The sequence below is a fragment of the Colletotrichum paranaense genome (assembly GCF_030867605.1).
Source record: "Colletotrichum paranaense strain IMI 384185 chromosome Unknown Scaffold_9.1, whole genome shotgun sequence".
Lineage (NCBI taxonomy): Eukaryota > Fungi > Ascomycota > Sordariomycetes > Glomerellales > Glomerellaceae > Colletotrichum > Colletotrichum paranaense.
In genome coordinates this window covers 86,333-113,379 of record NW_026848967.1, presented here as the reverse complement: position 1 = coordinate 113,379, position 27,047 = coordinate 86,333, and the positions used below count along the sequence as shown (strand labels likewise).

Here is a 27,047-nt window from a genome sequence, read left to right as displayed (position 1 = left end):
CAGCTGCTTCAACGATCCCTATCCCAGACTATCTCGGCTGTCAACATTTGACTCTTTCGGCTCGATACGCAAGAGAAAAAGAAGAAGAAAAAAAGAACGGGAAAAACTCTTATAATTCCTCACGAGCAGCTTCGCATCTCACGGTGGCTTGTGTGCGGCTGGCATTTAGACGCCTCTTTACCCCGCATAACATACGGTAGCTCGTGGGATGGATCGCTCTTATCCTCCCGGTTCTTGGATCAACGGTAACCTCTCTGCCGTTTTCTGCCTTACACTTCCGCCACGCGAAGACTAGAGAGACAGTGGCGCGCACGAAATGCTCCGTAGCGCCAACACCTGTATGACCGTTTCCGGATAGTCACAACAACTACCGTCTCTCGGCCCTACGGTCATGCTGTCTGCGGCTGTATCCGAGTTATTGGAATCCCATTGTGAAAAGCTGATAGGCTTCAGACTTTCAGCATCGCCTGATATCGAGGATTGAGCCATCCAATCAAGTGACACATGTCTTGAACCCTACAGTGTTCCCGCCGCGGGGTACAGATTATCATTTGGTGTCGAATGCGGAATGTTGAACCTCAGCTCTCTTATTAGTGAGCTGCGGCTGATGAATGGTGCTCCGTTATCGTAAGAATGCGTTGCTACTCCGATGTGATAGCCAATGCCGAGCACTCTTCCGTAAACCGGCTCATGTCTCGCACATTGGATCACGCCGCTGAGGGTCAGTAGGTATGGACTGGGGAAAAGGACAGTGAGCACCACAGCCTAGTATTCCCCATATTCAAGGCTTCTCGGAACACAAAATTTGGTATCGCGAGAATATTGCTGGAAATCCATCACGTTTCCTAGAAGGTAACAAGTCATAGCCAGGAAGAAACTCAAAGTTCAAAAACCATTTTATTCCACAGCCCACCATAGAGCTTCACTTCCACAGGAAGCGTTGGCAAGAAAGAGCACTCGTTAACAACAAATATCAATGTACTAGAGCTGCAAGCTTCCATCCTGCTAATCCAACAACCAGCATACCGGAAACAGATTCCACTCCTCTCCCTGAGTCAAACATGGCTGGCTAAGATGGTATGTCTACGGTTCTACGCATCCATCGAACAACCCTCGTAGCCCTGGTACTAGAGAAAGTAATAACATGAGGGTGCAGAGACCATAGAAACGATGTATAAAAGGAGGCCCTCATCCCCCCCAAATTTGACATATCATTCTCCTTGAACACATCCTACCTTACATCACCTGTCTCTTCACCCCGCACAAACTCTGCCTCTACTCGAAATACAGAAATCATGCCTGGAGTCTACATTAAGAAGAATGGCCGCGTGCCTCACGAATCTTTGGCTCGTCGCATTGGCGGATGGCTACCGTCAAACCCCCATCGGATTCAGAAACATGTCAGAGAGGTGCTCAAGAGAGCGAACGCCGCAAAGCTGCCCATCGTCCCTCCCATTGCCGACCTTCAGAATCTTCTTAACAACAGCGCCATCGTCCGCATGCTCTTTACCGAGATGCTCAGCGAGGTCCCGGCCAAGTACACGACATACCCCGGAGGCGCGCCCAACGCCGAGATCAGAACTCTCGACGACCTCGTTGCTGCTCTCAATTACCAGATTCAAAGTCCCATCCAGTGGAACGATTCAGTCCAGATCGGCACTCCGATCAACGGCCTCCTGGACTGGCCCATGGCCACCGAGGCCGGCTTCGCGGCGTTCCTCCGAGACGACGTCAACAGCGTCTTCCAGAAAATGCTGAACTACTGGGGCGCTTTCCTCAAGAGCACGGCTTCCGCCGTGACGATCACGACGGCAACAAACGGCTGGCTATCGCCGCAAGCACAAGCTTCAGGCGGTCTGATGAACTTCCTCAACACGTACCAGGCCCCTGATCCCCAGAACCCCACCACCTACGGCTTCACATCATGGGACCAGTTCTTCACCCGCCAGTTCCTGCCCGGTCTGCGACCGCTGGCCTCGCCCAACGACGACAACGTCGTCGTCAGCGCCACCGAGTCGACGCCCTTCGAAATCCAACGCGGCGTTCAGCTCCAGGACACCTTCTGGGTCAAGAACCAGGACGAGCGCACCAACTACAGCCTCGCCGACATGCTGGGCGGCGCCGACGTCGCGCAGCAGTTCGTCGGCGGCACGGTCTACCAGGCCTTCCTGAGCGCGGACAGCTACCACAACTGGCACGCCCCCGTCTCGGGCAGGTACCTCGGCGCGCCCAAGATCATCAACGGGACGTACTACTCGGAGCCCATCATGTGGAGCTTCCACAACGACCAGGGCCAGTCCGACCCGGACCCGGGCTCCGACGAGCTCTCGCAGAGCTACATCTCCGCGGTCGCCAAGCGCGGCGTGGCCCTCATCCAGGCCGACAACCCGGCGATCGGCGTCATGGCGGTCGTCATGATCGGCATGGCCGAGGTCTCGTCGGTGGACTTCTTCGACGTGCCCGACAACTCCTTCAAGAAGGGCGAATCGATCGGCTGCTTCCACTTTGGCGGGTCCACGCACTGCTTGATTTTCGGTCCCAACGTCAAGATTGACTTTGCTGCAGATGCAGACCCGGTTGCGAACATCATGACTCCGGGCCCGCCTGTGAAGGTTCTGAGCCAGCTTGCTACTGTTACCCCTTCGAACTGAGTTAAGGGTTGGTAGACTTCGTAGGCCGATTTGCTCCTGAGGATAGCTCTGCTGAAAACATTTACTTAATGTCCGGTATTACCCTTTTCTTCAAGTCTGGAACTGTTGCCATGATATTTAGCTATAACAAATTAATCTTATTCTTAAATGTGAGCCTTTGTTTGATGTGAGGTGTACTTACTTACGAATAATAGTGCGTTTGCTTGAAGGTATAAAACAGGCTCAGACATCGCACCGCTCAAGAACCCCTCAAGCGTGAGCCAGCATTTACCTTTGGCTTAGGCTAGTGCGGTGAGGTGGGATGTAAGTCCCTGAACCCGGTAGTATTCTAGTATCTTAGGCTGTGACCCTCTCTCGCAAGCCAATGAGCAGACACTCGAGTTTCCCTTCACTGTATCGACAGGAATCAGATATTGAGTCATGGTAGTATCCTGTATATAGGTAGTATATATATCATACATCTGATACAAAGATCAGGTCTCATGGTAAGTCTCATTCGCTCCCAAAAAAACAGAACACCTTTCCCTCCACACCTGCTCACGCTACGATTGCACTTGTCCTGAAAGAGGCAAATCTACAACTTTGACGGCTTGGGCGCCTTGGGTCTCTGAACCGGCGTCGCCAACGGGTCGTACACAGCACCCATAAGGTTGTCAGACGGCGTAGATCCGTGGTTGAACAGACTCCGCGTATCGATAAGCGACGGGTTGAGCTGATCGATGCTCGTGCAACCAATAAGACGCATGTTCATCTCCATCTCGTCGCGGAGCAGCTGCATAGCGCGATCGACACCGTCGAAGCCGTAGCCGGCCATGGCGTACAGGAAAGGTCTGCCGATACCGACACCCTTGGCACCGAGGCACAGCGCCTTGATTATATCGGTAGCACGACGGACACCGCCGTCAATGTAGATCTCAATCGCGTTCTCCAAGCCCATGCGGCGAAGCACCGGCATCGTCTCGGCGAGGACCTCAATGCCGGACCGGGCAAAGTCGAGCTGGCGACCACCGTGGTTGGAGAGCACAACACCCTGGACACCGGCCTCGATAGCCTTGATGACGTCCTCAACACGCTGCACACCCTTCAGGATGATGGGCATGTTGGTGATGGACTTGAACCAGGGGATATCCTTCCACGACAGGGCCGGGTCGATAAAAGACGAAATGGCGCGAGCAGCACCCTGGCTCTGATCCGTCGCCTGGCCCGACTGCACGTTGGCGCCCGGGTCGGTGAACTTGGACCGCATATCCTTCTCGCGACGACCCAGCTGCGGCGCGTCGACGGTGATGAAGAGGCCCTTGCAGCCGCGGGCCTCGGCGTGCTGCACAATCTTCTTTGTGATCTCGCGGTCCTTGTTGACGTAGAGCTGCATCCACTGCACCTGGTCGCCCTCGGCGGCGTCCATGAGCTCGTCAAAGGAGCACGAGGCCAGCGTCGGGATCATCTGGATGACGTTGTGCTTGCGGGAGGCGCGGGTGAGGAGGACCTCGCCCTCGGGGTGGCCCAGCTTGCCGAGGGCGGTGGCGGTGACGTAGAAGGGCATGTCGACCTTTGCGCCGAGCATGGTGGTGGTGAAGTCTACCTTTTCGACGTCGACAAGGATCTGCGGCCGGAACCAGATTCTGTGGAAGGCACCATGGTTTTCGCGCAATGTCTACAGAACAGATCAGTGAGAAATTGTGTCTGGTCCTCTGGTGGGTGCGATTTTGCGGGGTCGACCTACGATTTCGTCGTCGGCTGCACTCGAGTAGTATCCCCAAGCCGTCTTCTTCATGACTCTGCGCGCTACGGCCTCGAAATCCATCAGGTTGTAACATTGGGACAACAGTGGCTTCTGCTCAACCCTCTCCAAGCGCTCAATCTCTTCGGGATCCTCTTCTTTCTCCTCAGCCACTACAGAGGTCATGTCGACGGGGCCAAGATGCTTGGACTGCTCGAGGTACTTATCGAGGGTGTCGGGCGGGTGGATGGGGTCGAACTCTTCCGTCGCATCTTTGCCGGCGTACTTGAGGATGATTTTTGAGCCACCGGGGTGCTCTGAGGGTCGTCGTTAGCAGGGAAAGCACTTAAGGGTACTGTAGAAGAACTTACCAGGCAAGAAGTCCGTCACATCGTAAGCTTTGCCCTGTCAGGTAGCCAATGTCAATTGCCTGCCAATTGACATTGAATCGACACCTCATCATAACTTACGTGAACAATGACCCAGCAAGAGTCGGCACTGTTGTGCTTCGCGATATCGTCACCCTTCAAGCCCATTTTGCCTGCTGTTCGTTGCGATTGTTGTCGTTGTTCCGGACGAAGGGAAGAAAAGGAACTTGGAAGTTTATCGACAGGTTGGAAAATCCGGGGTAAAGGCCGACAAAGAGGTAGATCTTTCTCCACGGGGTAGTGTCTGATTTATGGGTGGCTTGCTTGCTGGTCTAGTCGAATCCAAGGTATTTCAAATCAGAGAGACCGGGAATAGCACGTTTTACAAACACCAATGACGGGCAGAAGAAGTAATGGAAGAGAAGCCGACGCAGATCTAGGGGCCGGAACCAAGAGCAGAAAAAGATGTAGGTGTCGTCTCGCTAGTCAGTCCGAGAATCGGGACTCCAAAAAGTTCTCCTAGGTCAGAAATGTTGGGGGAAGCAAGCACCTATCTTCTCTTGAAGGGGGGGATTCCGACTTGGAGAAAAGAGACGGTTGCCGGGGGGCGAAACCCATCAAAGGTCATCAGCTCGCTCTTCATTGTACCGTCGCAGACTGCCGCGCCCCACACTGGCTCCAGTGCAGCGCTAGCGGCCCATCTCGGGTCAATGGGGTGCGGGGTAATTTGTCGGTGACGTCCTCCACACTTGCACTTCCTCGGTGTAAACTGCTACCGGTCTCCATCCCGGGCTATCCCCGAAAGGCAATCCGTGCCCACCCACGCACCGTCGCACACCCACGCGTTCGTCGTGGGCAGCATACCAGCGACAGCAACGCCAACCGCAATCTTTTCGGCTTGGAACCCGCTGCTGATACGGATACTCGCGGCTACACTTCCGAAGGAGGGTGCGGGATGGCCCTTCTTTATCTCAACTACACACGTGTGTATGCGCCACTCGAGCCGTCAACGCCAACTTAGTCTTAATCTAATCGTTCCTTTCGACCGGTACCATGAAGTCTATTCCCTTAAGTGCTCGTCGCCACCGTTTTACGCGTATTGAAAGTCACGTAAATCATAAGCAGACACTCATTCTCGACATTAAGGACCTCCTCAACTTCAATCCCTATTTATGATAGGAGCAATCACTGGTGTGATAGGGGCCGTTATGGAAAAAGCTGGGTAGGCATTGTTCGATCGTATGCATCAATGGGTGCAGCTCCTGGGTTGTCAGAAACTGAATTGGCGTCTTCGCTGGCATATTCTTAGATAATGGTGCTTTGGTTGACCATAGTCACGAAGGCCTATACACTCAATCCCCAGAACACCACACATGTACTTTCACTTTCATGAGGGACTAACCTTGAGCCCGTGGATTGCCGTTCCCGGCTTACCTCCCACTGCCCAGCCCCTCATAAGGACAATCGCAATAAGTATCAGTAGCACCCCCAGGAGTAAGGTCCTGATCAGCGACGCCTGCTTTCTCCGCTTCTCAACCACTTGAGCATCTATCTTGTACCATTCCCAACTCTTGATCGTATGGTACTCGTCCCTCAAGATGGGCCTCGCGGGGTCCGGCATGATGTCAGCCAGGTCGATTTGTATCTTGAGGAGAAGTTTGACAAGCTTGGCCACTAAAGGGTTGGGGTGCCCGGTGCGCTGTTGTTCTCGGACCTTGGGTGGTACGATGGTGAGGAACAGCTGTCGGCCGAACCATTGGAGATACCTGCCCATTCATGAGATATGCCATTGGCAGATGTCGGGGATGTTCAGTGAAACGTACCTTGGAAACCATAGTTCGGCGAACTGATCAACAACCCCCTTAGATATCACAGCCCCCTTGACTCTTTCTTCCTCACTGGTATACTGATCAAACGGCAGCTCCCGATACCACTTGTGAAAAGCCTCAAGTTCCTTCCAGTCCCTCGGGAAATTCACCCCAAAGCTCCTCGACCCGTCCTCTGGCTCCGACCGAAAGTGCGCACACGCCCTCTCGGCCCACGCCGGCCACGCCGCCGCCAGCTTGGGGTGTATGTCCCTGACCCTCGCCCCGACGAGGTCCCTCAGGTACGTCTCAAAGTACGCTGACCCGATGAGCGACATCTGGCCCTCCCAGGGGTGGCTGAACGTCCCCGGCGCATTCTTCCACACACCGGCGTGGATCTTATTGACCCTCTCGATGCCCTCGACGGCCTGCGGGGAGGCGCTACCGTACCACATCCAGTCGAGGAGCCGGTCCTGCGTCTCGTAGAAGCGCTGATGGCCGCGGCGGAAGAGCTTGCCCGTGCTATGGACTGCTGAGGCGCCCGCCGGCGTCTGCGTCAAGAGGATGAGGGTCGAGGTGTAGCCCATGGCGATGGCGAAGCTGGAGCCGGTGAAGAAGGTCGAGGTCTGGATGATGCGGTCGTACTCGGTTTCTGGGTCGAGCTATGGCACGTCAATGAATTCGTTCCGAATATTTGGATCTTATTGCTGCTTTTGTTGTTACCAACCTGGTCAAGATACGCCGATATCCACTTCCCTTTCCTCTCTGCCTCCGGTGGCCATTCTGGGACCGGCCTTTTGGGTTCTGCCGGTGGTCTTGGTTGTCGTGGATGAGCTTCAAATTGACTTATGCTATCGGTTCCTGGAGGGAGATTCTTGGTGAGATCAAGCTTGTAGAAGCTCCTCTCGCGATTTCTCAAAACGGATTTCTCATCCATGACAACTGGCTAGGACGATCGAAGCTGATGTGCGGTACTTCTCAGTTACAAGTCTTCTACTTTTCTCTGAAAGGTTCTTGTCACAAAACTGTCAACTTTGGTCTCGAATGCGAATCTAATACACCGGTATTTGTATTCATATCCAATGTTCTGTCCGTTCGCAAATTCCGAGAAACCAGTTCATTCCGAAATCCTTGCCTCCCGTGATACAGGCGAAAGCTTCCCCATGGGAGGACACGAGGCATCTTTGTCCCAATTTTTGTTTGAGAAGTTCATGCTACAACAGAAACTCGATGGCCAGTCTGCGGGCAACGCACGATGTTGGCTTGGTCGAGGTGGCTTGACATGGGATGAAAAGCGAGCCAAGACCACGGGATGACCCTGCGGCAAGTCCTTCGGCAGCCTGACAACGGCAAAGAACAGTCCTCAAGAGCCCGTACGCCGCTTAGTGTGCAGTCGCCTGAAGATCGCTTCCTAGTCCGCCCAAACTGCTTACCTTTCTGTAAGGTAGAGTGCGGAACCTTTAAAACTCCGGCAGAACCAGACTCTCGGTGTCGACCACTTGCAGTGCTATAATGAAATATGTATGAACAACAGTTCATAGAATACACCGACCTCATTGCAAATACAAACGTTTTGTAACCAATCAATGAGTCAATTGTTTGGCTCGGAAGCAACTTGCACCCGGGCATTGCCGACATGGTGACTGATTATGTATATACAACGTATACTCTTCCCGGTTATTCTAGATTGCATCATGGCATGTCTTAATCAAGGCTTATTTGTCACATATCGAAATACCTTGTAATAAAGCCTGCAGTTGCGATTACGAATAGATTTTGATCTAATTCCAGGAGGAACATCCAAGGAAGTGTGGCAAAGACAGCCGACCTTACCGACTAATGAATTATAAAATACAATCCATGTCTAATGACATCCATAACCGCAAATCGATAAAGCCGATTGTTAAAATGCACCAACTGGCTTTGTCCACATTTTTTCACCAAAAGGACTCGTACATGTCAGGCTATCAGCCCATGGGCCCAGGGTCCTGCAGGTCCATCCTACAGTACATTTGCAACTTGAATCTGCCCACAGCGGCAAAGCGGTCAGATCTCAGATGCAATCAAGCGAGTGCTGAAGATAGAGGAACTATGCCCAAGGCTTCATTCGCTGGGAGGGGGGATGGGGAGGACATAACACCTAGCCCGAACTTCAAAGGTTGCGGGGGTCTGTTGGACACCTCGACTCAAGGCCCAATCAGTGCAACCTATTCGAGTCCAGCTGCAGATGCAGGTCTTGACTGTTGGGGCCTGAGCGGCTCGGTCGAACTTTTGATAGGTCTTGGAGAGGACCTGGCCCGTCAGACCTAGATATTCCATGGGCAACAGACTTAGTAGATGCAGCCCAGGCTGCATGGAAAATTAGAAAGGGACAGCTGCAGGAACTTCGACTTGAGGGGGGAACGGGGTAAAGGGGTTAGCATCTGACCATGCATTCTTTTCGTCCTGACGTTTTTCTATTAACACATCCTCCTTCTGAATTGCTTCTTTACAAACTTGCGACTTATAAAGAGGCATCCTTCACTGCGGTATGACCGACTCCCGCCAATCCGACGGCGGTTGCCTTTCCGCCATATGCTCTTGCTTCAAGAGACGAGAGAAGCCGCGCCATGACGTTTCAAGGTCTCCTTCGACCGGTGTTGACGTCCTACCAGCGTCAAAATCTGCTGACGATGAGAAGCCTGAGCCTACAGACCCCAAGGTCGTACGTCGTGATTCAGTACCAGGCGTCCCACGTGCGACATCATCTACTGGTATTGCGGATAACCCATCACTCCTTCCTGCTTCCAACGTTCCAGGGTCCTCTGCATTGGACGGCTCTACTTCAACCATTGATTTATGGCAGGAAGCATGCAAGAAGGTGGACGTCAAAACCCAGACATGGATCGCCAGTCTTCCTCCACCATTCAATGCTCAAGATCCTGCAGGTGAGCTGGCGGAGTTGGTCCGCACTAGCGAAGAGGAACGCAAGCAAGAGGCGCTGAAGCTCAAGTCCGGCGACCGGGAGATTCTGTGGAGGGATTATGCGAACAAAGTTATGCCTGTGGTGACTGCAATTGGAGATATTGCTATCAACTTTGCCCCTGCGCCATCTAACGTCGTGTGGTCAGCTATCAAGGTGCTTCTGACGGTATGTATTGCAGCAAAGCATGAATATACTTTGCCAACACTTTGATCTAATGATCTTGCAGACCCACGTATCTGAGCGCGAGGATCTTGTGGCTATCATGGGATGTACCGACATAGTCCTCTGCCTCGTGAGGCGTGGTCGAGTGTACGAGGAGGTCTACATTGGTTACTCCATGTCGCCTAGGCCGCTATATCAGGAAGATTTGATGACGAAGTTAGTTGAGGTATACACGAAATGCTTGGAGTTTCTTGCTTTTGTCCACGAAGAGATAAAGCATGGCGTTTCACGCCGATTCTTCAACACACTCGTCGACCCAGGCTATGGCAACAACCGTCTATCAACAGTAAAGGCACTTGAGCGTGAACTTGAGTTCGCAACTCTTCCTTGTAAGGCCAAAGCGGATGATAAGTGTCGAAGACTGCTTGAAAGTCTTGAAGAACCGATCAAGCGTACCGACAAGAATGTCAGATATATTCTTGAAGCGCTTAACAAGCAAGAAATAGACAAGGCTATGGAATACGCCAGTGACATTCCAGTCGGATCTCATCATAACGAGAAGGCCGAAAACAGAACCGAGGGCACATGCGAATGGTTGGTCAGCCATCCTGAATTCCTTAAATGGGAAGACTCTGATTCCACTCCGGTGTTTTGGTTGCAAGGTAATAGTAAGTATCAAGACTCGAAGGCTGTTTTGTGTAACAATAAACTGACCACGGTTCTGTTCTACAGTCGGTACGGGCAAATCGTTCTTATCTTCGAAAGTGATTGATCATTATCGAATTCAGAAAACATTTACCAGCCAATCGCCCAGTCAGCCCAGCCTGGGCTTCGCCTTCTTCTACTGTAACAGCTCTGATCAGAATCGGCAAAGCATTAAATCCATTCTCCGAAGCTACATTCGACAACTAGGCGAGGTGACCGATCATCCTGAGGGCATTCATGAGACATTGTTCAATCTATACCAGCGGAAACAAACTCAAAGCGATATCACGCTCCAGGAATGCGAGACAGCGTTGGTAGAGATGATAAACAGCTACCCTCGAACTGTTCTGATACTCGACGCATTGGATGAGTGCAAGAAAGACACGAGACGGCAGATCGTTCAGCTCTTCAAGCGTCTAGTAGAGAAAACCAATGGTTGTTTGAAGATATTCATCGCCAGCCGCCCAGAGCACGATATTAGTGACCATCTGAGGTCATTCCAAGAGCTGAGGGCGACGATCATAATCGACACATCTGATAATCAAGGCGACATCGAGAAGTTTGTCAATACAGAGGTAGACAACTTCACTGTATATTGGAGCCCTGAAACTAAGCAGGTCGTTAAAAAGAAGCTTGTGGAGAAGAGCACGGGAATGTGAGTTCTAGCTCAGACAATATCCTTGCCTACTTAAGCTGACTGATACAAATTAGGTTCCGATGGACTTACCTGCAATGGGAACAGCTCAAGGAGTTCGAGACCAATAGCAGTGTCGTAGCCAGACTTGGGAAACTTCCCAAAACTCTGACTAAAGCCTACGACGAGATTTGCGATAAACACGAGCCTGAGAGCTTCGAGCGTTTCATGCTGCAGCGAGCGGTGAGATGGGTCATGTGCGCCCGCCACCCGTTGGACAGTTGCAAATTGCTGTCAGCAATTCGAGTGGAAAGCGAACAGATGCATAGAGACGGCATAAAGGCTCTCGACAAGTCAGATCTCACCGAGAAAATGTTGGAGACTGTCTGCCGACATTTGATCGTGAGAGACCCAGAGCTCAATGTCTGGAGGTTTTCCCATGCATCGGTCAGAGAATACTTTGGAGATAAGAAGGGAGAGCCGTGGATCAAAGACGCGCCAGCGGAGGTAGCAATTGTCTTGATCAACTGCTTGAGGGATTGCTGCGCAGCTTACTCATCTATCTGGCTGCCCCCAGATGTCGACCCCTACACAAGGGAACTCCAGGAAATATCATACGAAAGATCAAGCCTAGCATTCGACGAATGGATGGCGGCAGGAGGGGCGGACATTGACCAGCCCTTAGATCCTCGGCATCCACTTCAAGCGTACATTCAACTGAACTGGGTCGCACACATACACGATCTTTCAGAACAAGACGACAGAGCTGAAGACGTAGCCTTTGCTTTGAAACGATTCCTGGGTGAAGAATGTCCTCCTCATTCTTCGAGGGAGTACCAGATATCTTGCAGCCTGAGATTCATCTGGGACGTACCTCAACATATACAGCCAATTGCCAACTTCGCCTTTGGCGTTGTGGCAATGGATCTTCATCGGTTCCTGCCTGAGTGGTGGTACGAAGGCCTCGACCTCCCCTCGATGGTGAATGAGAACGGCTTGAGCCTGCTGCAGATTGCCACCTTGTATGGCCACTACAACGTCTGTCAATTCCTGATCAGTCGGGGTTGTGACGTCAACGCATCTTCTGGCGCCCTTGGTTACGGCCCTCCGTTGTGGATATCAGTAGACCGGCGAAAGATTGATGTCATGGAACTGCTCCTCAAGAACGGTGCAAACACGGACTGCGTCCACAGAGACAGAACTCTAGCTTGTCTGGCAGCCACTGTGGGATCTGAGTATTGCACTATTCTACTGGAGAACGGCCTGGATCCCAATATTAAATGTCGTCGCAGGTGCTTCTTTGGTTGTGCCCTATCAGCGGCTGCCTATGAGGGCGATCTCGACGCCATAAAAGCCCTGGTTAGCAAGGGAGCAGATGTCAATCCGGAGAATCTCAAAGACAACTATGGAAGCCCTCTGGCTTCTGCCGTACACCTAGGCCATATTGATATTGCTTGCTTTCTTCTAGAGCACGAAGCTGATGTCAACGCTATGCCGGAAGGTGGTAAATTTGGCAGTCCCCTGGCGGCTGCTGTATTGACGGCAGACGTGGGTTGTGCTCGGTTGCTGATTGAACATGGCGCCGAAGTCAATGCGTATCTGGAGTTCGGAGAATATGGCAGTATCCTGGATGCTGCAATTTTCGGTTATATGCCGTCTCTCGTTATGATCAAGTTTCTTGTTGAAGAAGCAGGGGCAGATTTGGCTCAGCTGGCCTTTGTACGGCCCAGGAGAAAGGAAGACGAAATCCGGACCACAAGAAGAAAACGGTGCGAAAGTATCGACGGAGCGAGGAGGCAAAGGCTTAGATATGAGAGGCGGAAAGACAAGATGGATGTGGCAGCGTATCTTATACAGGAACTCCAGATGGAGAGGCAAGTGTTGATCAGCTTCGGCGTTCTCCCCAGGGATTTACCTCCCGATGTAGGTAATACGGCCGACATGGAGTATGAAGAGTTGGATGATTACGATTTGCGTTACGAGTCTTGGTCTTGAGAGGAGCCTAGATGGTTTGGGTCTAGGTGGTGATGACTGCTGGACGCGCCTCCATCGCACGCGAGGCTGTTTGGAATTGATTTGTGGGTGGAATATTGAATCTCACTGGGAATTCAGGCGCCGCATTTACTAAAGCTTCGACCTAAAACATTTCCGCGGTAGAAGTCTAGCTGGGGGAGACTAAGTTAGGATAGCTAGTAAAGTACAACAGATGGAGTAAATTTCGTCGTTTGTTGAGGGGACAAACTTGGTTAGAAACTTACCGAAAGCTTGCTACAATCTACGTGAATAAGACTGTAGTGTTTCATTAAAGGCTGTTGAAGAAAAAAGCCCCTCACTGGCTTAATAGATCAGATGCCATGAGGCCAAACCTCGTTCATAGTCCCGTTCAGCTTGACAGAGGTCCCCGTTCCAGTCGTATCTACGTTGAACCTCTAATCAATAGGCTCAACTCTGTACCCTTCAATGAGACGTTTCAAAGTCAGTGCCTGTTGATAGAAAGAACGACGTGAGAGATTTGCGATATCAGATACTAAACGGCATGGGAAGATATCTGAGGGCCAAGAATACGATAGAAAGCACTTGAGGCAGCAGGAGCTGCAGCAAAGAGCACAGCCGTAGCAATCGTATTACGCATCTTTGTATGGGTGGTTTCACTGTGTAAAGCCTCTGTTTCTTCAAACGACATATCGCGAACTGCGCCGCCTACGCCCAGGATCAGGCTGGAAAAGCCTCGCAATATTTCACCCAGGAATCATTCACGGTTCCTCGGACATCATGAGACTTTCCTCAAGTAGCCTATGTGCCGGCTGTGTCTTGTTTCAGAAAATCACATACGGTCTGGTCTGGTGGTAGTCATAATGAAATTCCGATCGAGTTCTGCTGACCGTTGATACTAAGGTCCAGTTCCAGGGTCCTTTGTAGTCTAGTGCCAAGACTGGATTGAAGAACAACAACCAACGAACATCCAACAGACAACCAACGAACAACCCTTTACACTATGAATTCCAATTGGACCGCATATAAGGTTGTGGATTACATCAACCGATTCTCGTACCCATCGGCCCTTTTGAGGGTCTCATCAGGGTCACCAGCCCCCATGCACCCAGATCTGGAAACCAATTCTTTAAGCGACCCAGACTCTCTTCATGGTCTTAGTATATGCTTGCATTCTCTAGAATCATTAGCTGCCCAATCATGTCTAAGTTATGAGCTCGTGGATAGACACGTTCACACAGAGAAACGTGAAACACGGTCAATCTATAGGCAAGGATGGATATCATCATAAGTCATCTTATGTAGACAAGCCATCACGTATGTTTTGGTCGCCCTCCATATCAAGGCCACACGAGCCGAGAACATATTGCGGATTCAAGCTAGGATACTGTAGCCGTCAAGTGATTTCGACTTCATCTCTTGATGGTGAATGAGTGATCATACCCTTGCACAGTTCGCGGACTTATACGGACTACGCTTGCGTTCCCTTCAAGGTTTATCCCCCAGGAAATAAGCTTCTTTGGGCAGGTGAATACCTTATTTAGGCGGGGTCGTGTGAAGCAACGGTTCCATATCCTACAACTGGTTAGATCGATGCAACTCAGTTCTCATGTGTCAAAGGCTCAAGAGAGCTCGCCAGATGCATAAGTAGCAGCAACTGCATCGGGTTCGAATAACTCAAGCAGACATCTATAGCTCAGTTCCACAACCTCATCTTTTGCCTACCTTTCATCACTCAACGTGCCATCCACTACCCTCTCACACACCAAGTTCCTCTCTCAAAAGTCGGCCAAAATCCTCACCCAACTCAGTTCAGCATGTTCTCTCGCCTCTCCAAAACCGACAGCACCAAGCCTCTAATCAACAACGACCCCACAAGCGAGTCTCAAACCAGCCCCGCGCCAAAGAAATCTCTATACCGCAGATTCCAAGACTCCAAAAGAGGAGAAATCTCAGACGCCGACGTTCTAAAGTACACCGGCATGAGCAAAGACACCCTAAACGGGTGGGCGGCCGATCGTCCCGGCGTGGGCGGGAACAGGGCAGCGGGGAGCATCACGGCCGGCAGCCCGTCGGGTCTGGGTGGTATGATGGCTGAGACCGGTTACGGCGGCTGGGGTACGGACGCGAATGGGACGCCAAAGTTTCCACCCGCGACAAGGTCCGAGAATCAAGAGTCCGGCGATGCGGCGGCTGGGGTTGCGAATAAGAATTGAGATATAAGCCCGAAATAATTGGATAGATATGGAGGCTTGCAATAGGAAGGGCCACGAAGCTCCAACTCGCAGTCCCTTACCACCTCTCAACCAATCCACCACGACGCCATATACACCTCAGCTGCTGTTCATATCCTCTCCTCACACCCTCGCCTCGGAAAAGGTAGACCATGGTCAAAACCTCTCCTAGACGTATGAACGAAGTGCTGGTTCACCGCTCTATCCATCCACTCATCATGAGCCACCTTAACTCACTCCTAGCAGGTACCTCACCGATCGCGCCTTCTCCCTGAACACACAACAATCCCATATATACCACCTCACCTCCATTCCAGTCACCAGCCAGCAGGCGCCTCCTCGGGGGTCAGGTCAAAGCTGGCTGGTTGGTGGAGTGGTTGAAGTCCACGAACAGCCTACTCGGTGAAGGCTCAGAGGTCCCGTGTTCGAGTCCCAGCATGAGCACCAGAGATGTAGTCCCCATTCGCCACCGGGGGGGTGAACTCTTTTTTTTTTCTTTTTTCTTTGAAGCATTTCTGATAGTTCGAAAGAAGTGTTTACTTTACCCATGGTTGGGTGGGCATGCACTAATCTGGGAGCTCGAGGTGATGAAAACCTATCTCAGACTACCTGGACAGTCCGTCACATCAATCAATGGGATGTTACTTTATGCAATTGTGGTTGGTTGTTTGGTCTATGTATAAGCCGCTCACCACTCTCATTCGGCTTTCCCCCTCTCAAAATGTCTTGCTAGTCTGTTGTGCCTACCGGCAAGCCTCATCACGCCTTAGGCCTACTCGAACCATTGATTTTGTGGTACCATCCTGCCTGCAACCAACACTCCCTCGTCTTAGATGTTAAACAGCTACATAACTCTCAGTTGCGTGCTTCGCGCAAAAGCTACCACTACTTGAAGTGTTATCAACGTCCTCAACTTGCGGCTCGTCATTTCTAGCCACTCTTATTTCCAATTGTTCAATCCCGCCCAAGGATCACTGTTCTGTTGAGGCTGAGCTGACCGTGGGTGCGCACTAGAAGGGTAGGCACTTTGTGGGTTTTGCTGCGGATAGTTTTGTTGTTGCTGTTGCTGCTGTTGGTAATCCTGCTGGCCGTAGAAAGTCTGCTGAGGGCCCAATGGTGGAGGACCAGGAGGCGGAGGCGGCGGAACGAACCCGGCAGGCATTTGTTGCTGTTGTTGCTGTGGGTTAGGGAAACTGCCGTACTGCTGGTTCTGATTGAATGAGGTCTGCGTTGGCGGGGGCGAAGCCGGGCCTCGCAAGACAGTTGGGCCAAAAGTGGACTGGTGGGGAGGCGGTGATGTTGGGCCGGGAGTGCGGCCGTACTGACTCGGATTGTATGCTGGCTGGCCGTATGTATTCGCCGGCTGAGGCGTGTAAGATTGCGAGGTGGGAGGGGCGGCGAAGCTCGGGTATTGCTGCTGGTTCGGAGGCGGAGACTGAGGGACTTGGTACTGACCCGAAAAGTTGGTCTGGGGGTATCGCGGAGTCGAGTTGTTGGCGAAGTTCAAAGGCGACGGCGTTGGCCGGTTCGAGGCGGGCTTGGGTGACGACACAGGAGGCTCCATGGACATACGCTCCATCAAACCCCTCAGACGCTCGCGCTCCAGCTCAGCATGTGCGTCTTTACGAGTCGACCGCTCCTGCTCAATGCTGTTGAGGAGTTGAGCCCCCTCAGACCGCCTGTTGTTGACGAACGTATCGACGTTCTTCTCAAGGCTTTGTACGGTCTCCTTCATCTCAGCATACCAAGTCTTGGCACCTTGAAGACCAGCCTCCAGGTCGAGGAACTCCTGATACGCCCGCTTGTACTTGTTCATGACCGATGTCCTTTGGCGTTGCACTGTCTCGTACTTGTTCTGCTCCGAACGGACCCGCTTGTCCTGCAGCAGTGTGTTGAAGCTGGTTGTCAAGTCCTTCATCAAGGCGGACTGCTTGTGATTTGCCTGTAGCAATCTGTTCTGGTATGGCCGGAACTTTTCCAACTCTGACTGGAAGAGTTGGTTCTCGTAATTGGTTATTGACTTTTTGTTCAAAATCAGAATTTCCGAGATGTCGTCGTTGTGAACCTACGGATATTAGTGCATTGGTCGGCTTTCTGCAAGGACTTCAATGGACAAACCTTTTCCTTGAGGTCTTTCAACACTTGATTGCGTTCTCTTTTGATCAGGTTCAACTTCTTCATGATCTCTTCCACTTTGTGGATTTGGTCAACGACACTCGGGCCCCCTTCGTCAAAGTCGACATCCAGGAGGTTTGGCTCGTTGCCCAAAGGACTCGTCACATTGCTCAATTTTCCGCGCACCTTGCTGACGGCATGCTGAAACAGGGACTCGATACTTCCGTGGGAGGCTGCCGCCCTCATCTCCTCGAATTCGACTTCATTTTGCCGTAATTTTGCCGCTAGTTGATTGTCGCTTCTCGCTGCCTCTTCCAACGCTTCTCGGTAGTTCCTGATATCGCTTCGCAGAGTTGATGTTAATCTCGAACTCGGTTGCTGGGTCCATTCGTTCTCGTATTTGGATCGCATCTTCTCGCACACACTTTCTTCCATATCCAGTTGTTTCGTGTTCTTATCCAGTGTGTTCACAATGATATCCTTGTCGGATCTCAAGATATCGAAAATGGCGGCGGGATCTTCATGCCCTGCAACATCCTCACACCAAGTCCTGAACTCTTCATCTGGCATGATTTCTTGATCGACGCCACCTTTGAGAACCTGCAGAGCGCCGGGAAGTCTCAAGTAGTCCAGACTTGCTGCCATTTCGCTGTTCGCCGTGTCCACTCGTTCCGTCTCAGCTCTGATCAACTTGGCCTTCTCCTCATCGTAAAGACTGGCCGATTCCGTCACAGCCAGGGGCACAATCTTGGAGAAAAGGTCGGGTCCAGTAATGCGCTGGATATCTTGGCCGGCGTAGAGCTCGCTGACAGGGATTGGTTTTGACGCAGGAAGCTTCGGGACGGGTGGAAGACTGGCCTCCGCGGGTACGGTTTGATGGTAGATGAAATCGTTATCCTTGCTGAACTCCTTGAGTTTGTCCTGAACAGTCGACAAGTGCCGTTTACTAAACTCGACCAAAAGCCCACCAGTCTCGGCGCTGAGGTTCGAGCTCGGGGGTACTGAGCTTGGGAAATTGGCAGCGATGCGGCTTGCCTCCTTGCCCTGGGTTTCTGCAGCTTGAAGTCTCGCGACAGCAGTTCCATGCTGACCAGCTTCGTCATCGGCGAGGGCCTGGTAGTACTGCGACATGGAGCTCAGGAGGTTGAATTTGACCTAAGTCTGTTAGCAGAGCCACAGCAAATGGTTGTAAACCACCCCTGATGGAAGTCCCGAGACACTGTGCTAGCAATTCTTACCTGAACCATGAGAAGCCAGACTTTCTCAAATATGGCCCTATTGAAGTTGTCCTGGACACCCTCAACAGCTTGCCCGTACAAGTACGCTGCCTGGCTGGAGAGCTTGGCTAGCAAGGCCACCTTCTTCTGATCCGCCACTTGCTTCTCTAGGAAAACCTCTTGAGCCTGTGCCAACATGATTGAAATGAGAGTTTTGACGGTTTCGCGGCTAAGGTCGGACGAAGGTGCGTGGAGAAAGTTCTCGTTGATGTAAGTGAACATGCCGGCGGAGGCTTGAAAAGAGTGATACGCGGCCTTGAGGCCTGACTCCTCGGATCTTGTTTGATGGGCGGCGTGACACGATAGGACGGCGGAGATGTTGAATATTATGGAAGCCTTTTCGAAGGCGAGCGAATATTGGGCCGTCGATTTATGTGTAAAGGCGTCAAACCTGCAAAACACTAGGGGTCAGAATGGTCTAACGGCGCGTTGGGCCGCGAGACGCAGCAGGAGCAGCGGAAGAGATACCAGGTGAAGGAGATCTTGATGTGTTGCTCATCGACAGGAAAGCGCAAGTCGAGAAGCTCGAGCTGGCCGTAGTATCTGTAGAGCATATCGCGACCCGAGGTGCTGTCCTTGCCGGCGCCCCTCACGTCCTGTCGCAGACGATTGAGGGTGGCGCACTCCTCGGCATAACGTTCAGGATCATCGCCGTATGTATCTCTGATGTAGTCCTTCAGCGGAGTGACCCAGTCGATTTCGTTTGTGGCCTTGAGAGGCGAGGAGATCATGGGCGACTGCGTCATTTTGAAAGAGGGCGACGAGGCCAGCTCCGGAGACGAGGTTTCGGCCCGGGGGAATCGCGGGGATGTCGCGGGGGACAGTGAATCGCAGTCGGAGGGGTGGTTTGCTGTGATGGGTAGCCTCGTTCAAATGTCTTGATGATTGGGTGGCATACGGGGCCTCTTTAGAGGTGGCCTTGGGAAGAAAAAGCGACGGACTGGAGGTGGACGGATGCAGCTCTCCGGTCAGGTCGCTGGGCAGGTTGCTGGTTGCTGTCTGTCTTGCCGTGGCGGGCGGAGTGCGGGGTGGGGGCGGGCAGCGACGATTGAAGGAGCCCAGAATGGTAGCAGCTTGGTCGGGGGCAGTTGAGAGTCAGTGCACCCAAGCTCAATCGTGAGTACGTACTTCCGACCCTCTGTCGACCTAATAGGTAGTAAGTCAGGCCAGGCCAGGTACCCGACGAGAGTAGATAGTGCATGTACCTTACGTATGCTCGGTTGCCGATGGGCAGAGAGGCAGACCCGGTTTGTGGTGCCGCTGGCTGCTGTTTGATGGAGAAGGATGCCCGCCGTGGTCGGGTAGTTGCTCTCGGCGGCGCTGATGGCGCTGGCTGTGGTCGGGTGGGTTGCTGTTCTGCGGCCGGCCTTAAGTTTTGGTGCCTGTTCAAGATGAGGTGCAGATTGACTGGAGGGTGTTGGTGTGGTAGTACGAAGGCTGGCGACAAATTGTCTTGCAAAGGCGGCAACAATATCGTTGTTTTCCTCTTTCTTTGTTTCTTTCTTTCCGCCTCCCTGGCTATTGCTTGCGAAGGAATGTACCAGACTCGTGTTCCTGTGAGGTCATAATGCTGGGGGACCTGGCGAGATGAGGGACTGTCGGTAATTTAGACAGAGGGCCTAAAGAGGAGCTTCTTGGGAAGGGCGGGGCAGCTTTCGTCTTGCCCGAGATGGCTCGGCGTCGTCAGGCGTCTCGTTTTCGTCTTCAAACACCTAAACACCCCAGGTTGCGCCTCTGGCGGTGGCGGTTCCGGACTGTTGGTGATATATGCTTGGTTGACGAAGCGCCCAGGCCTCGGAGATTGGAGACAAGCAAAAGTCTGCGCCGTCTTTATTCGTCGCCGTAGTCTTGTTGCACTGCTCGGCTTAGCCTCGTGTGAGTGGTGTTGACGTTGGCGCATAACGTGTACCTCACGAATACTGGGAGAAGATGCGTTGGGCTGTCTTACGTAGCCGCCAGGCAGTGAGAATTGTCCACCGCGAGCCGGGGATGTTCCTGGCTTTTTGGCGGGGGCCTAGACGAGGGTACGAACCTGTCCGTCGCACTTGACTCACAAGTGAACTGTGAAGATTCCAGGTTCCTCTTTCGTGACTTTTCTTTAGGCAACTTCTCACACTTCCGTTGCTTCAATCCAAGTGACGACACCTACGCAGGGCGAATAGTGGCAGCTCCCAATGATCCGTCAGTCCACCAGGCAATTCAGCCGTAGCCAAGCGCCCTCAACCGACTCTCGATCGGGCATCTATCTACATCTAGCTAAACGCGCCTATCCCGACTCTCTGGTGCCAATATCACAAAGTAACATCAACACGATGAGACCTCAAATCTACTTGAGGTCCGGGTCCCAACCACCTCACCGTTGATCAGGTTACCTCGCCTATCGCGTCGACATGCCCAAATGGCCTATCCCTCATCTCTGGCGGGATCACAGTGAGACGTTGCCCAATGCAACTCTCCTCCGTCTCTCGCATGCGGCCTCACTCCACCCCCGATAGTCTGCTCCGAGCAGCTCGACCCAGCTAGCTTTGGCATGGCTGTCTCGTGATATCCATGTGGTTCCGTTCAGTTCCACCTTGGCCAGACCGCACCTTCTGCTCATCACGGTCCCATCGCTGCTTACATGTACGTTCCGACTCTGCTGCATGTCAGCAATTCTCTTCTTTACCGACAGAGATGACTTGACCATTACACGTGGGCGGAACGAATTCATCCACACTTCTTCATCTCAACCGAGCGGGAACCTGTAAATGCGCTACAGATACTCGACAGTAGAGAAAGCAGCTTAACCATCAACGACGCGATGCCCCTTCAATATCAGAAGAGTCCATCCGCAATCCCACTAACACTCACAAACACGCTTCACCCAAACTTCGACAACCCACGCTTCCGCAACCACATTGGCCCCGACCTTCATGCAGGTGACGGGCCACCCAATATCCGGACCTCTAGCTACCCCTCCACCCGGTTCTCCCATTGGTCGCCGGCGGCCGGCGCTTCGTGGCCCCACTTTCAGGGACCCGAGCCAGGACCAGGTGCCAGGCCCGAACGGCCCGCTCCTTGCAAGGATCCCCGTCTTTCCATTCCTTTGTGGCATTTCTCCCGTTGCTTTCAGTTTCCTGTTGCGCGGCAAAACGCCGCTTCTGCGACCGAAACCAACCAGCCAGACCCTGAATGTTAGGTGGGCATCACGGCGCTCACATGAATTTCCATGCGTCTCATCGTCTAGATCTCTAAGCGCCCCGCGTCACAACAAGGCGACCTTCTCGGATTCCCCATCTCCCCGGCCGCAATTCACTCCAGCGAACATAGTCGAGATAAAAATTGTTAAAAATTGTCTTCATTGATTGGGTGTGGTCCTTTGTAAATAATCTGAGGTGAGTGGCCTCCGCGGGGAGCTGGCTTATCCTTCTTTCCTCCCCTCCTCTCCCCTCCTCCCATCTCTTCTCTCTCTCCTATGGTCTATACTACAGTGTACACTTTTTTCTTAGTCATGTGAATAATACAATCGAGTAAAGCAATGAGGCTTCCTCCATAAACCAAACAAAATGGGCTAGCAATCTCCTTCCCCCCTTCTGAAGGTCGGGGGCACAAAGAAGCCAGAAACCCAGAGATAAAAACCTTGTTTTAACACCTGCCATGCAAGATCCTCCAACACTTTTCCGCTCTTCTATAAGTTCGCGTCTACACCCGCCAAGGCCCGCGCAAGGAGGCCCGAGATATGGTACAAGGACGAAGGACATTAAAGACACCCTCTAGCTCAAGATGAGCCACCGGGAGCTAAGAGTCCTTCTTGGACTCGTCCTTCTTCTCGTCCGTCTTCTTCTCCGTTGGTGCCGCACCGTCTTCACCTGGCTTCTGGTGAGCCGGGTGATTCGTCAGGGTGTGCCACATGGACTTGAGGAAGCCCTCGTTCTTGTGAGTCTCGGAGTCATCAGGGGATGCTGGCTGGGTTCTACTTTCGGGAATTAGTACAAACGGGCGTCGAGGTATCCTAACATTTGGATAGTGTGAGGGAGAGGGAAAGAGAGAAGTAAAAGCCCGGTGTCGACTAATTCGCTCGCTCGCTCGCTCGTGTTCTCGCGCAGGAAACAGGACTCACCCCTGGGGAGTGACGTTCATAATCTTCCGCGCCGTCTTGTCTCCCATCTCGTTCGCCAGCATCTCCACCAGTGTACGCTGGTTCGCGCTCAGGTACTTGGGCATATTAACCCGGAACTCCACCTTGAGGTCGCCGGAGCCGCCCCGCCTGCCGTTGAGCTTCTTCATGCCCATGCCCGACAGCGTCAGCTTGTCGCCCGTGTTGGTGCCCGTCGCCACCTTGACGTTGACCTGCCCGTCGAGCGTCGGCACCGTGACCTCGCCGCCGAGCATCGCCGTCGTGATGGGGATGCTGGCCGTGTACAGGATATCCGACCCGGCCCTGCGGAACTTGGGATCCGTCGCAACGCGCACAAAGACGTAGAGGTCGCCCTTTTGCGTCCGCATGCCCGCCTCGGCATTCTTACCCGTCACGGGCGCGTCGCCCGCGCCGTCGACGCGCAGACGCATCCCGTCCTCGATGCCCGCGGGGATATCGACCGTGATGGTCTTGCGCTCCCTCACGACGCCGTTGCCCGCGCACGACCTGCACTCCGACCCCCGGGGGATCGTCGTGCCCGTGCCGCCGCAGCTGCCGCACGTCGACGCCATCTGGAACCCGCCGTTCATGAAGTGCACCCGCGTGCCCGTCCCGTTGCACGACTTGCACGCCGACCGCTTGGTGCCCTGCTTGAGCCCGCTGCCCGTACACGTCCCGCACTCCGTCAGGGGCGTCACCGTGATGGTCTTGCTCGTTCCCTTGGCCGCCTCCATGAAGGATATGCTCGACTGCACCTCAATGTTGTCGCCCACCAGGATCTCCTGCTGGAAGGGGTTCCGTCCGCCTCCTCCGCCGCCGCCGCGGCGTCCGAAGCCCTGGCCGCCCGTGAACGCGGAGAAGATGTCGTCAAAGTTGAAGCCGCCGGCGCCGCCGAACCCGCCCTGTCCTCCGAACCCGCCGCCGAATGGGTTTCCAGCGCCTCCGAACGGGTCGCCTCTGCCGCCGCTGGGGTCGAAGCCGGCAGCGCCGTACTGGTCGAATTGCTGCTTCTTCTTGGGGTCGGACAGGATTTCGTATGCGCTCTGGATCTCGCCAAACTTCTCCTTGGCTCCGGCATCTTTGTTGGTGTCGGGATGGTATTTCTTCGCTAGGCCGTAGTATGCCTTCTTGATGTCGCCCGCAGATGCTGATTTGTCAACACCCAGGGTCTTGTAGGGGTCGCTCGGTGCGAGGTTGGTGGATGTCGCATGAAATGCCTTGAAAAGTAAACACTCAGCAAGCTGCCTAGACACTTTAGCAAGCGATATTTACTTACACGTTTGGATGAGGGAGCTTGAGATGTCACCCGGGAAGCTAGAGGCTTCGTGGGTCTAACGGTACAAGTGACGGTGTGGATTTGGGCGCGTTTGCAGACCGAATCCTTGAGCTTGGATTGCCTGGAAATACGGCTGGACAGCAGACGGCCCGGTGCCACTGCCTTGGTGAGAATGCTTGCATTCATTGTGAAGCTTGTCAATTCATCTGAAGCAGTATGTCGTAGATTTTAGGGGGTTAAATTGGCCCGGGGATGCGGAAAAAGCATCAACGTCCAAGTGGAACTCTCCCGCAAATTCTTTGCCCTTCGATGCCATTGAAAGACGGGATGATATCAACTTTTTTTTGGCCCGATGCTAAGCCGAAAGTCGGTGATTGCCTCAGGCACCCGCAGCAAGAAAGGCGCGGGTGAGTGCAGGGGGACCGGGGGTAATTTGGATAGGTAAAATGGGGACAACTGCTGCACCTCAAGCTTCACGTCAGCAATTTGGGATGGCTTTAAGTGGCTCGCGAACAGGCCCCACAGCCCGCAGGTGGAAATTCGCGGCTACTTCTGGGGGATGCGCGTTGTGCGTGCATGAAAGCCTATGGTGCGCCGGGACTCGGAGGAGCAGCCGGGGGGAATTAAGGCGCCAATGTCAAGACTAAATGTAGATTTCTGAAGACTCTTCCGATCCAAAACTCCATATTCCATTACTTTAATAGATCATAACTATGTAAGGAAAAATTGAGACAAAGGGTCTAGCCTTTGTCGTCTATCGTCATGGGGGGTTTCCTGCCCATGGTGAGGTATCATTATGCAGTCCGAAATCGCCCAAATGGCCGGGCGTGGCTCTATGCTCCGGTGACACACAAAGACACCCGTTAACCAACTTCTTTCGATGCGTTTAATTCCCAAATAGTAGTCGTTCCGTCATTAAGGTCTTCAAGTGTCGTGCGATTTCGAATTCGCTCTTCTGTGGCGGTCGCCCTTGGTTATGGCCTGGCTCCTGACTTTGTGAATAAAGTCGACGATGACATCGTTTTCTTGTATGCCGACACCATTGAAGTGTTTCCGTACCGTCATCGCCAGTTGCTCTTTGCTCTGCCTTCTATTCTCCTTCTTCCGGGCCATCGTTGGGGAGTGTAGACCAATGCCACCGGGTCGCGAAAGGACCAATTGACGGTACGAGCAGGAAAAGGAGGTAGGAGTGTTGAGGTGGTGTTCGCGACGGTACGCATGGAGTGTGTCTCGCTCAAAGGTTTTCCATTGAATCTAGGAAGGACAAAGTTAGCCGGCAGTTTTACAAGGCTGGGATGCCTGCGTGGGTATAGCGAGGTCGAAGGGGTGAGGTGTATTCTTACGCCAGGATTTTGGGCAGTCTCCTTGGCCGGAGCGGGAGCGTCAGCAGAAGCGTTGGCATTCGTGACTTCTCGCAATTGAGACCCCGTCGAACTAGCTACACGGCGAAGCTTGCCATTCGAGTGACTACCAGAGCTAGACGTGTGCTTCTCTTTGGTGTTTGTGTTCTCGGACTTTGTGTCGTCGTGAGCGACCTTGGAAGATTTGGGTGCCATGACGGTAGTAGGGATTAAATAAGGATTTGCCAAGACCGTCGTAGCTGGTTTGGTACAGGCCGTAGGAAATGGAGGAGAGAGGCGTGCTCAGGTATCACATCGTACTCGAGAACGGAGACTGGGAAGAAATTGGTGAGGTGTGGTGAGGGGGGAAGAGAGGCAGGGCCGGGGCGAGAGAGTGGAAGCGTGCGTGGATGCGTGGTGTGGGCGAGAAGGGGATTTTTTCTCACGTCATGGCACCAAACAGCCGGCGGTGCCTCTGTTGGTTGCTAGCAGGTTGCCCAGGGCCCTGCCTGCGTCCAGGAGCGAGCTGCGGGGCGGCCACTGGCGGCATGGCGGAATTCGGGGTCTGGCGCGAACTCTGAACAGCGAGCGCTGAACAGTTGGAGAGAGCACGAGAGGTTGTGCCTGGAAAAGTTGGGCCCCGTTGCTGGCGTCAATGTGGTGCGACATCGGTACGTACACAAAGTCGCTGCTCGAAATGCGATCCCCGACATTCTGCCTGCTTACCTAAGTTACTTACACCTGTCGGCTCCGGAGCAAATTTTCAGCTCCAGCCTAATTGGGATAGCGCAATGGTCGATCCTCCCTCGAGGGTGGAGTTTCCGTCGGCCCCTCACCTTTTTCCGCGCTCTCCAACTCCAGACGGCGGCTACCTATTCCCGTTGTCCAGTCCTTTCATTGAACAAAACAGATCCTACTATTTCAGACTCGTGGAAGCCAAATGCCCTTCACCAATGCATCCAATCTCGAGGCAATATCAGCAGCTGCGACTTAAAATATATGTACACTGGAAGCAATGCGTGCCACCGGCCAGTAAACAACACACGGGCTCCGACTGGCAACTTGCCAATCCAGGCAGGGGCAGTAAATCAAGCTTTCGATTGGGAAAGCTTCCGTCCGCCGCAAACCAAAATCACAGAACGCAGTACTTATTCAGCAGAGCTTGAAAATTGAAGGATGTTGTGCGCCCAAGGATTGACGTCTGCTTGCACGGGACAATCCCCTCTCACCAACTCAACCCCAATTTCCCCACATTGAGGGAGGACGACTCTTGGCTGCACGAGCATATCGGCCACATCCGCGAGCACCAAGGGAGCTTCTCCTTCATTCTTGGCCTCCTGATCGAGCCAGGGCATCTCAAGACCTCCAGGGCTCCCGGCCATACAGATACCCGAGTCAACATACGGCCCGCGAGATTTGCCCGACACGACTGTGTCTGGGTTTCTATCCCCCACGCTGTACGAAACACTAGGTGTGGCTGGCCCAGTAGCTTGGGTTGCCATCTCGCACGTAATTGAATCTATACACACGAGGGTCATCCCGCGTCGAGACGCAGGTGGACCAAGAGACCCCCAAACTTTCTTTCGACGCCAGACTTGAGAGCCCCACGGCGTGCTATCTGCTCTATTCCTCAACTAATATCGAAACTAACTACGGAGTACGCAGGCCAAACATGAGGGAATATCG

The 27,047-nt window shown here is 53.1% G+C and overlaps 8 protein-coding genes across 8 annotated transcripts; 4 read left to right on the top strand and 4 right to left on the bottom strand.

Annotated features, from left to right (window-relative positions):
• Window positions 1-1,295: 1,295 nt before the first annotated feature.
• CPAR01_10791 (phosphatidylserine decarboxylase) lies at window positions 1,296-2,651 on the top strand (the record flags this gene model as incomplete). Its single annotated transcript, XM_060495051.1, has 1 exon — window positions 1,296-2,651. One exon carries the CDS (start codon window positions 1,296-1,298, stop codon window positions 2,649-2,651), a length of 1,356 nt encoding a protein of 451 aa, XP_060345399.1.
• A 574-nt stretch (window positions 2,652-3,225) lies between these two features.
• Window positions 3,226-7,481, bottom strand: CPAR01_10790 (FMN-dependent dehydrogenase; the record flags this gene model as incomplete). Its single annotated transcript, XM_060495050.1, has 8 exons — window positions 3,226-4,305; window positions 4,375-4,688; window positions 4,743-4,776; window positions 4,842-4,912; window positions 5,568-5,714; window positions 6,174-6,505; window positions 6,563-7,206; window positions 7,272-7,481. 8 exons carry the CDS (start codon window positions 7,479-7,481, stop codon window positions 3,226-3,228), a joined length of 2,832 nt encoding a protein of 943 aa, XP_060345398.1.
• A 1,593-nt stretch (window positions 7,482-9,074) lies between these two features.
• Window positions 9,075-13,005, top strand: CPAR01_10789 (uncharacterized protein; the record flags this gene model as incomplete). The annotated part of the gene is made up of 4 exons (XM_060495049.1): window positions 9,075-9,674; window positions 9,736-10,339; window positions 10,404-11,031; window positions 11,088-13,005. The coding sequence occupies 4 exons, from the start codon at window positions 9,075-9,077 to the stop codon at window positions 13,003-13,005; spliced, it is 3,750 nt and encodes a 1,249-aa protein (XP_060345397.1).
• A 1,814-nt stretch (window positions 13,006-14,819) lies between these two features.
• On the top strand, window positions 14,820-15,218 carry CPAR01_10788 (uncharacterized protein; the record flags this gene model as incomplete). The annotated part of the gene is made up of 1 exon (XM_060495048.1): window positions 14,820-15,218. One exon carries the CDS (start codon window positions 14,820-14,822, stop codon window positions 15,216-15,218), a length of 399 nt encoding a protein of 132 aa, XP_060345396.1.
• Window positions 15,219-16,176: 958 nt separating this feature from the next.
• On the bottom strand, window positions 16,177-19,374 carry CPAR01_10787 (BRO1-like domain-containing protein; the record flags this gene model as incomplete). Its single annotated transcript, XM_060495047.1, has 4 exons — window positions 16,177-17,301; window positions 17,355-18,506; window positions 18,590-19,019; window positions 19,097-19,374. The coding sequence occupies 4 exons, from the start codon at window positions 19,372-19,374 to the stop codon at window positions 16,177-16,179; spliced, it is 2,985 nt and encodes a 994-aa protein (XP_060345395.1).
• Window positions 19,375-21,428: 2,054 nt separating this feature from the next.
• CPAR01_10786 (uncharacterized protein) lies at window positions 21,429-21,806 on the top strand (the record flags this gene model as incomplete). The annotated part of the gene is made up of 1 exon (XM_060495046.1): window positions 21,429-21,806. One exon carries the CDS (start codon window positions 21,429-21,431, stop codon window positions 21,804-21,806), a length of 378 nt encoding a protein of 125 aa, XP_060345394.1.
• Window positions 21,807-22,405: 599 nt separating this feature from the next.
• Window positions 22,406-24,207, bottom strand: CPAR01_10785 (chaperone DnaJ; the record flags this gene model as incomplete). The annotated part of the gene is made up of 3 exons (XM_060495045.1): window positions 22,406-22,619; window positions 22,728-23,962; window positions 24,022-24,207. The coding sequence occupies 3 exons, from the start codon at window positions 24,205-24,207 to the stop codon at window positions 22,406-22,408; spliced, it is 1,635 nt and encodes a 544-aa protein (XP_060345393.1).
• A 738-nt stretch (window positions 24,208-24,945) lies between these two features.
• CPAR01_10784 (uncharacterized protein) lies at window positions 24,946-25,577 on the bottom strand (the record flags this gene model as incomplete). Its single annotated transcript, XM_060495044.1, has 2 exons — window positions 24,946-25,275; window positions 25,365-25,577. 2 exons carry the CDS (start codon window positions 25,575-25,577, stop codon window positions 24,946-24,948), a joined length of 543 nt encoding a protein of 180 aa, XP_060345392.1.
• Between the last annotated feature and the right edge of the window lie 1,470 nt (window positions 25,578-27,047).